The sequence below is a fragment of the Chelonia mydas genome, chromosome 4 (genome assembly GCF_015237465.2).
Source record: "Chelonia mydas isolate rCheMyd1 chromosome 4, rCheMyd1.pri.v2, whole genome shotgun sequence".
Taxonomy (NCBI): domain Eukaryota; kingdom Metazoa; phylum Chordata; order Testudines; family Cheloniidae; genus Chelonia; species Chelonia mydas.
The window spans coordinates 113,243,254-113,254,137 of record NC_057852.1 but is presented as its reverse complement, the minus strand read 5'-3'; the positions used below and the strand labels follow the sequence as shown (position 1 = coordinate 113,254,137).

The window sequence follows — 10,884 nt, the reverse complement described above, 5'->3', positions numbered from 1 at the left end:
ACTGTATCCAGCAGCAAAAGAACTTGTTCTATAAAAACACTAATGCTATGGTAAATGATGAAACAGATTTTTTCTAAATGTAAAAACTAAAGCATTTGGGTTTTTAATTAATAACTAACTTCTACATCCCTGGGCCAGGGAAGCTAATGATCCAACAAGTGGACCAAATTCGGTGATGAATCCTGGTCATGTGCCACCTGAGGCACGTTGCACATATGCTAAGAAGTAACTTGAACACAACTGGCAATGTCCCTTTCCCTGGTGAAAAGGGCCGGTAAAGGTTTGCTTTGTTATTTTAATTGTTTGGCAGCAGGGAGTGAGGGACAGTACAGAGAGAAAGAAAGGGAAAAGAGGAACAAGTGAGGAGAGGTTTTTTCCAGGTCCAGCAGTTAGAAGGGTTAGTTTTTATTTTTGATCTAATTTATACAGAAGGGAGCAAGAATACTAAGAGTTATGCAAAGTGTATTACATAAAATTTGGAGGAAGGGGGAAGAAGAATTAACATTTATATATGTTTGCTAATTAAATGCCATAAAACGGCTAGACATTTCTTTGTATTTATACGAGCAACTGAGGTGCTAAACTCCAAAGGTGAATTCAGTGTGGCCAGAAATTCACTCTTGTGCCCCTAACTAGACAAGAAAGACCCAGTTTGGAGGTCATTATTGCTATTACAAGCCATGAAAATATTAAATGTATAGAAAAATAATCACCCTTTTATGACAAATCCAACTAAGTCAATAGGTGGCTGTACCAACTTCAGGGTCTTGTAAGGCCTAGTGCAGAAAAGTAGGAACTTACCCTCAGCATCCCATTAGATTTATAAGTACAGGGGGAGAAAAAGATTACTTACCACCAGAAATTGTAGTTCTCTGAGTGTGTTGCCCCTGCATATTAACAATCCCCATCCACCCTCACATGTTCCTGGGAGTTCTAAGAACTCAAATTTAGTACAAGGGACTGAGCCAGTTGTGGCCACACAGCCCTTTTAATAAATGTGGCTAATGAATAATTGTTATTGCAACTGAGGAGGGTCATAGCGCCATTGTCCATTGCAGTTTCAAAACTTTCCAGAAAGCTTTGAAACCATTCAGAGAGGGGCATCCCAAAGGTGGGAATACGAAGAAGCCACTTTGAAATATTAATCCCAATTTACAGATAGGAAACAGCAGCACAAAATGATACATTAATTCAACAAACGAAACATCAAAAACTTGTCCAAATCCACACAGAATGTTTGTGGTAGACTGAATTAAACCCAGATCTCCTGGTTCCCAGTCTTGTGCTTCAGCCATATGACCATTCTTCATCCTTCCTTAATTGAGCAGCAAGTGATATGGAAACCCAGCAGTTATGGGGTTAGTAACTAGATAGACCATGATTTAAAACAAACTTAATATTTTTGTAAAGGAGGACAATTAAACAAAAGCTCCTTTCAGCATCCACATCATACTATGATGGTACAACCTCAAATGTACATTTGTTGGGGGAAACAGGACTGAGCTTCCCAACCTGCCCCTCTCCAGCCCAGAAAACAAACAAACAATCTCTATTCAATTTGACCCAAAATAGAGCGTGCTTATGCTGAAAATCTGCCTGTTTGGTTGTGTACTCTTTAAGATGGGGACTGGCCTCAGCTTGTTCCTGTGAAGTGCCTAGCACACTTGTGAGCACTCAGAAATAATAAATCACAGCCCTTTTTAGTTTTCTACCATCCAGTTAAAACTACCATTCACACTGCATATTGATCAGTTTCAAAATAATACAGTGAGCCCCCCCAAAAAAGCCAAAACAACAGACACACCAGACACCACATTCATGCCATTTGTAACTCTCTTTTAGAATCTCGTCTTTCACACACTGGTTGCAAAGCACTGGGATTGTCCACTCCCATTACTTGCCTCATTTCCTCTCCAATTACCTGCCCACCTCCTCTCTCATCATGTTCTCCCTGTGACAGTAAACAGGATTCCTACTGGCTTTTCCCACCTTTAGAAGGCTAAGAAAGACTCCTCTCTGCTGAAACCAAGCAGTCTGTCTTAAATCTCACCTCCTTCTTGGGCTTCCCATTCAGATGTGCACCAGAGTACACTATGTCGGAAAGAGACTCTCCAGAAATAAGTAATATTCATTGGAGCAGAGAAGAAATTTGTTGGTCACAGAGAGGATAAGACTGAGTGACTTAACTTTTTATTTGTGGCTTTTACTCTGAACTGTATTGACAAGAATTGCCGTTGAGATTGGGTCATAGGGAAAGAAAGAAGTGCCAGGCCAAACCCAATCCAGCCCATCCTGCCAAGGTGCATAACATCCCTGGGGGATTATGAACGAACTAAAAATGACTGATCCTAATTGATTCATCAACAGTTTCTAATGCGTGCTGAATACATCGCTCATCATAAACAGACCAAACTGCTGACTGAGGTTCATCCAAATTCATGAACACATACATGCGCTGCATCAAACAAAAAAAAGGACATTGATATGGTACACTAATATTCATTACTGGCATCTTGCAAGTAGCAATGGGGACAATTTGGGTCCTTTCAAAAAAAAAAAAAAAAGTATGTTCTTATTGTAGCTTTATTTGAAGGACTGTTCCTCATTAGATACAGTTTATACATTTTCGCACTATATAACAATGGAGTATCTTCCAAATTATTCCTACAGAAAATATATTACTGGTTCAAATGATAATATGACAATATCTTCTCCAAGTTACATTTTGCTGAGTGTCAGTTTAGATCACAGGAAAAAAAAGACAAAATGCCTTGGCAAAATACCTTACAGCAGTAATGCCTTTAAAACTATTTTGAATACAGGAATTCTAATCCAATTTTACCTCAACATCAGTCAGAAAGATAGTAGGGCATATGTATACATAGTTACACTGCTTTATGGGAATATAATTCAGAAAAATATATATCTTAATTTTTCAAAGTGTGTGGTCCACTGTTTGAATCTAGGCCAATAAAACAAAATGCCTGCTGCTTTTCAACACACAATGGCGTAGCAAGTTTTCGAAACCTCTAACTGCACTACAGTGATGGTCACTGTTCAAACAAAGTTCCTGGCAACCTCTAGGCCTGTTCAAGGGAAGAAAGGCTGCCAACGGTATCAATACAAAGAAAAATATGTTCACTGAATTGCACACATTGAGCTTCTAGGAGGGTTAACAGTTCTTGCCACAGGCTCTTGACTGTAGTTTACAATATCTGCCTTCACCACCCTCTGTCATAAAAGAAAACACAGTGATTATCAAGATATCAGAAGCAGACATTGTTCAAAGTGCTACTAAAAACATTTAATACGGCAATTATTTTAATGAACCCTAGAACACAGATGTGTTACTATGAAATATGTTTGTGCTAATAAAGAATCAGTACGAACAGACATACACTGTAGTACTCTTTTTCTGGAAATTATGCAGTAAGACTTGTCTAGGTGTTCATTCTCATTCTAAATATTGATTTCTTGGCACTAGATGGAAAAAGAGTGCCTTGGTTGCTAAGTTTTCATGACAATTTTGTAAGGCTGATGTACGTATTAACATAACTCACTTTAAAATCATTAAACAGTATTTTCTTTAATGAGACAAGCTTTTTGTATTAAGTGTTGATGGTGGCTAATAAAACAGTATCTGTTTAATAAGAATACTGTATGTGGTATTTTTTAATAACAGTCTATTGTTTAACTGGAAATTTGGTATATATTGTTAGAATGAAATGGAAATTTTTCACTCTCGCGGCCCGCATAGGAAATTAAAAACCAAAACAAGATTCTAAGTTAACAAAATGACATTTCAGCAAAGTTGTAATAGGCAGAAAATTTAAGGAGCAAAACAAATATAAAAGCTAGATATCTCCCATATTATGTACTCCACACATCTATTAGTGAATCTATTCATTAAGAACTTAATGAACTTTTGATGGGGGTTCTTTGGTGCATTCTGTATGTTGTGCGACCCTTGTACTTTACAAAGAATTTCTATGCGGATCTCATTCTGTATTTGTACATTAAAGATTCAAACCACAAGAGCATTTTATCCAAGATTATATCTGTACAAAATCAGTTTCAGTCTGCTATCAACATGTTTGCCATTAGTAATAACTTCTACCAAACCACTAATGAACTACCTAAAACTTTAACTTTTGAACTTCATCCCATTTTAACTGGCCCATAAGATACATTTTTGGATTACTATTGATGACATGTAACCAGTTAGGACAAACATGAAATCAGCGTACCCAGTTTTCAAATCTGGACAACAAATCTAGAGGACCCAATTCCACGTGTAGTGCTCAAATAAGGAATTCGGTGTCCATTTTGAGTTGCTGTGTGTCAAACTGAGTACGCAGCTTTGAAAATTGTCCCAAAAATATTAATACATGATATTATTACAGAGCTGTGAGGAATTAATCAGTATTTGAAATTTAATTTAATCTGTGTAAATGTTGTGAAGAGATATACAACATTGCTTCACTATTAATAGATATACAGTACAGAACATTTCAGAGTGGTATTCATTATCATACTTACTACTTCATGGAAAAGCAAAGTAATAAAAACAACATTGATTTTTACCATGATACCTGAACTATTGCACTGAACAGATTTTACTCTGACAGTTGGCAGTGCTGTAGTGTTGGTTATCTTCTTCGGGATACTTCACTAGTTCTGCCCTGACAACATGCTGTCAACCACATGTCAATATAATGGGCAAATAGCAAGGAGGAGAATGAAAAACAAAAAAGAAAATGGAGAGACAGATCAATAGCTGAAAAGAAGGAATGAATGACACAAATGACAGCACAAAAGCAAAAACAATTAACCAAAACAAAAATGCATTTCTCTCCAGGCCCCGTGCTGAATAAGAGACAGATATGCCTAGCAGAAAGTTTTATAGCAGGAGTTGGAGTAGCTTCTCAGATTCATCACCAATCATGCCCTCTCCCACAACCAACACAAAATAATCAGTTTAAGCAACCAATAAAAATGTTTTGCAGCTCAGACATGAAAAGGGATTTGAAAAAAAAAAAGGGGGGGGGAGAAAGAGGACAGACTCTTTGCCTCTAATCAATGTAAATGCTACATAGATCCACTTCTATTCACAATTATATTAAAGATATGCATGCATCATTCCCACTACAGAATTGTAGTTCAATTCCAAAATGATAAACATAAAACCTCATATCCAAATGCTTTCAGTTAGTACATGTTTTACTTGCCAGCTGTTCTTAATCACTTGCAAGTTTTGCTGAAGCAATCCTTCAGTGAAGTGACTGGGACATACAACTTGCAAAAGGAAAAGTAGAGGAGATGTGCGCATCTGCATTTTATGGTTGAATTCTAATGACTCCAAATGAAGATTTCACCCAGGCTTAATAAAAAAAATTCCTTCAATGCTCTTTGCCAAATATTTGCTTTTAGTAAAAACAATCAATCCTTTGCCCAAACCTCTCTTAACCTTTATAAAAAACTTAATTGAAAAGTCTTCAGAATAAAAAATATTTATGCTTACAGGAGAAAAATACAAAGACACAAATCAAACAGTAATGCAAAATAGCAGGGGGAATCTACGACAGCAACTATATGGACTGAGTCTACTGGTCTAATATTTCAATTCTTACATAATTAAAATATATATGTTTGTTACAAGCGAGGCACAAATGGGGGAAAACAATTTTATATTTCTAAAGGAAACATCAATTAATATGGACATGAATATATAAACATTGTTTGCTGAAGATAACCTCTGTAAATAAAGCATATATGTAAAACAAGCAATAGTAATTGAACTAGACGGTAGAGTGTTTAGATTTATTAACTGCTGAAGTACTCTGCTTAAGTTTTAATTGATCAACTTCATATCTTATCGGGTGGACAAGAGTCATGATTTACTAGACTTCTGGCCTGATGTTATCAAGGGAAGGGTTGCCAAATCCCGTGTAAGGCGCTAGTAGGGGGTTCAGCATTAAACAGTGTTATCTGACCTCGCAGGACCTAATTTCTTCATACCAAGTTCTACGCTAGACTGAAGAAAAAGGGTCCTTGCAATCAGTAAGCAATTAATTGTTCCCCCCAATGTTGGTTTAAATCCCATCATGTAAACATAGCTAGGTTAGTGACCCGTGTTTAAGTCACTTTGTGGCAGGAGACTGACTAACATAAATGACTTGGATTTTCTAAAGGAATTTCAGCTAAATAAGAAGAGAAGAAACAGCATGCAACACTTTTTCCTGCTAGCTTCACACCCATTACGCGTTTTGGGACATCTCTATATTAGATTGGAAGTATTATCCAAGGCTCCAGTTTCTATCAACAATCAGATCCACAAGTTTATTTGGTGCAGGTGCTCAGAATTCCAGACCTTGCTTAATGCCAAACACTTTATTATAGTGGGCTGGCACACTAGCACTACCACGTTAAATTGGCATTTAGTTAAAGAGAAAAACATATATCACTTAGAAAAATGTTAATTCTTGCCAATGCCCAGAAACAAAGTTGTACCTCATGCAGTTTCTATACTATGACTGGAAGTAAAAAATATTGAAAGAAAAACATTTAATCAGTAAAGGAGCCATTTCCTTAAGTTTCAACAGCCCCTTGTGTTTTAAAAGAGTTAGGAATTTGAGGGCTGAAAATAAGATGTAATGTGTAAATTTTTTGTTTTGGAACTCTTTGACTTTGAAAACATGCTCCAAGTTCCAGTCTTATCTACTTTTGTTTTATCTGGCCTTTGACTGACTATGGGTTTGATTAGGAGGCACCATATTCTAAAAGACTGTCTTGTACCAGGTAAAGTCAACAAAGGTTTTGCTGTTGACTTTAATGGGACCAAGAGCTCCCTCCATCATGGCACAAGTGTTTTATATGTCTAACCCAAGCCTTCAAAACTTGTGTGTCAAGCCCTGCAAAATCATGATGTTGGCTTAGAAACTATGATTTAAAAAAAAAACAACAATACATTTGGAGTTGCTTTTATTTACCTTCTGGATGCACTTGAGTCACATTTTGAGGTTTTTATCCATAATCATAAGGATAAGAAACTTTTTTTTTTAATGAAAGCTGAGATTCTCGTGCGTAAAATCATGGAAGTCAGCAATGTTATTTTTGTAAAGTGTACACTTAGAGTGTTAAGTAATCAGACAACTTTTCAGACCTCGCGATTCTGTTTTGGTGTGCGTTCCTCAGACACACAGATTCTTCACTTTTGGTGGTTGTCTGAGTTCAATGTTGGGCTCGATATATGCAGTTACAACAAAAAGTGGATCTATTACATTTAAAAAATAATCTCCATTTCTGTGAGAGTTAGAAGGATACTAAAGCAGCAGTTCCACTCTATTGCTTTTTTAGCAATGTACCTAAGTAGGCATTCCACTCACTGGACTAATTCCAAAGGTATCATTGCAGTATTTAAAACAATGCACATTTTTAAAAATAGAACCCAGTTCTGATCTTTGTTTAAAAATTCAAATAACTGTATTATCTGTGTTGCTATAAAGGCAACATAACTTTCACCAGATGCTCCTTGAATCTGAGTGCTTCAGAAACTTTAATGAATATATTCTCACAATGCTTTTGTGAAATACGGACGTTTCATACTCATTTTACAGATAGAGATATGCCATACAGGAGATTCAGGGACTTGCCCAAGGTCACACAGGAAATCTGTGGTAGAGCATGAAAAGAACCTATAGCTCCTGAATCCCATTCCAGTGCTTTAGCATCCAGACCATCCTTCCTCCCTGGCAAGAGCCCAATTCCATGCTTCTAGAAAATATGAAGCCACGTACTACCCCATGAGAGCTTTCCAGTACCGGGACTAGGAAATCTACAGTTTTCCTCTTATGAAATTTCCTTCCAATTCTTTTGCGAACACAAGGTTAAGACTTGTCCCTTCCCCATTCCAATCCTGTGTAGCGACCAGAGCATTTTCTCTCCTAGACCTACAGATTTCAAGATACCAGTGGGAGGCACTAGCCTCAACACAGCTCCCCAGGCTCCTCCCTTACTTTCTTCATGTGGGCCCCACTGATGCTCATCTAAGAAAACAAACATCAATGGGAGTTATATTATTAGCAGGAATTGCTGTTGACCCAATGTAGGTGGAAGCCTTGCCAGGCCCAGCAAGTGCTCTAGAGCTTTTACCCCCTCAACTCCGCTCCCAAAGTCAGAACACCACAGAGTTTGTAGTGTCTTGAAATCACGGGACAATACAGTGGAGCTGCTGCTCTATCTACTTCAGGGCTTTGCCTCCTCTCTACCTTGGGTTCATACTGGAAGTTAGTATGTGGACCATGGTCAATGTTTAACTTATAGTTAGGAGCCTCATGTAGGCTGTTACTTCTGCCATTTACCTCATTCTGCCTGACCAATCCAAGACTGACTGCTGAGCCATTTATTTTTCGAATATAATAGATAAGAAAAGTAGCTGAAATTTACATTACAAACCATCTTTGGCTGAAACTATAAGTTCCAATAAATTGGCCAGAAGAATTACGAACCATAAATATAATACTGAGGTGGGAAAAGGCCTTACGGTTGATATAGGTCCAATATAGCAAACTATGCATTCTTGGTTTTGCATTACGTACAGATCTTTAGAATATCTGATGCGCTTATTTTAGAAATCTACAAAACTTGATATAATATTTGGCTCATTTCTCATATCCTCTTTTTAATTTGCAGTGCTTTACCATCTATTTCCTAGTTCTATGCAAAGTGAATTCACACCTAGACTATCAAAAAAGAATGAATATATTGCTGCTTTTGGCACTGCTGTGTGCAGATCTGAGATAAGAACGGTGTTTCAATGCTGTACAGTTAAAGAACAACTGATTTCCAATTTAATGAATTTATACATAAATCATTATGCAACTAAGAAAAGCAAATAGCAGGCACCTTTCTTTCTCTCTCACTCTCTCGCGCTACATATTATATATAAAGACAAAAGGACATTGTTCTGATCTTTTTTATTTTTGTGTAGCATACAAACAATAGTTTTTCATAGCTGTTTTCCTTTACTTGTTAGGTGTGTACTGCACAATATATTTTGGTCTTCTATTGTTAAAAAACTTCTAGCTATATATTTCAACACAGATTGTAAATATTGCCTTGGGGAAAGACTTATTTTCTTATTATATGATTAGAAAATAGATGTATTGTATATTTAAGCAAACTAGAGAGCAGGCTGTCCATAAAAGGGTAAAACTTTAATAAACATATTTTACTGAATTTTTTTGACTTTTTAAAATAACTACTAAGTCAACAGTGGCCAAAATGCAGCCCCTTGAACTGCCAGAAGAGATTGCTTTGAGTATAATAAGTAAATTAAAAATATATGTATTATAATCTCATAACATCATGATACAATAAAAGTTAGATTCTGTATTTTAATCCTTATTTTCAGGGGTTTATGAAACTGTGTGTAAAATCCTTTTGGGTTGGATGTTTGTGCGCACAGTCAACCTGAAAGGGAAATTATTTTTAAAAAAATGGAATTTAGAAAAAATAGGAATGTTTTTAATGAGAGGATTGACATTCTTTTTAAAGTTTTTCTCCTAAACAGTTTTCTTTCATTAATGTGAACTAACTCTTTTCCTATTCTGGGGACAAAAAATTGAGAAAAATATATTTTTCTCAATTAATCCTATTATACATGTGACAAACACTGAACGACACAAAATGATCATATTTTTCAAATACAGTCATAGTCCAAAAGGGGCCTGCAGCAGCTGAACTATGTGCTCATACAGAAGTCACCATAGTCACATCCCTAGCTATCAATTTAGGAGTGTGGGCAAGGGCTTCCTTAGAAAACCAAGTTTACAACTGTTGCTGGGATCTATTTTCTCACCCTCAGTCCCTATTGAAACTAGAGGAAACAGAAGACAATCCCCCACATGTGATTGGAGAATGTCACTAAGATCAAATTGTCTGATGTGAAACACACGCAGTGTTAGTTCTTGATGGTCTTTTTTGCCACCAAGATTCTCCTGTAGTGTCCGATACACCGGCAACTAATTAATAGGATTAGCCACAAAACACAGCACTGAGGTACCTAACACACAGAGAAGCTGAATGCAATAGAGATCATTTAAAGATATTTCAGTGTTAAACTAAGATTTTTTGGGATTGGTACTTCCAGGAAGCTAATTAAAAATCAATGTCACAAACCCTTCATAAAGGAATAAGCAGCAATTTTTTCACAGCCATTTGAACATGATGGGCTTGATTCTCATCTGATATAAATCAGTGTCGCATTAATGGAACTATGATGATTTACTGAAGCCAGTAAAACTATGCTATACCTAGCACAGCACATATCCCCTGGGGTTAGGATTCAAACCTCTGAGGTACAGAAGACCAGGACACCTGGGATGATCCTAACCACATAAAATGGGACAGCTGGCAGTGTAGACTGAGCACCTTTATGGAGCTACCTCAAAAAAGGGATGATCTGGGGAAAACCTGGACAGGTGGCAACGCTACCTAGGGTGCCAGTACAACTGAGTTGCCTAATGCATTGGCATGAGAGACTCTAGAGCCAAAACTCCAACCACTCCCCATCCACCCACTGGTGTAGGGTGGGGAGTAGTTACTTTGAAGAGGCTGCTTTTCGCTCTTTGGGATGGGCAGTCAACATAGAGGCACTTCGTTGTGTGGGTACAAAGAATGAACCAAAATCTGGCCTTAACATACTGTACTATATGGATGGGTTTTTTTTCTTGACTGTGAGAACCACATGCAACATCTTTTTCCACTTTGACAAGATATTGTTTACAGTTATGTAAATGTGCAACATTTATATCCATATAGATTTATACCTACAATTCCTTTTTTGTTTTTAACCTATAACTCTCTAAAATAAATTTTATTTAA

At 36.9% G+C, this 10,884-nt stretch overlaps 1 protein-coding gene across 5 annotated transcripts in view; it reads right to left on the bottom strand.

The window, feature by feature from the left end:
* Positions 1–2,565: 2,565 nt before the first annotated feature.
* The window catches only part of RAB28 (RAB28, member RAS oncogene family), an 87,937-nt gene continuing 79,618 nt past the window's right edge, over positions 2,566–10,884 (bottom strand). For 3 of the 5 annotated variants that reach the window (XM_007055373.4, XM_037898054.2, XM_037898055.2), the window contains one exon: positions 2,566–3,231. In XM_007055373.4, coding sequence (XP_007055435.1) covers positions 3,139–3,231 — 93 coding nt within the window. In that variant the 3' untranslated portion in view covers positions 2,566–3,138. Of the gene's footprint in view, positions 3,232–4,584; positions 4,694–10,884 lie in introns of all 5 variants that reach the window. The other 2 variants (XM_037898053.2, XM_037898051.2) reach the window with 2 other exon arrangements.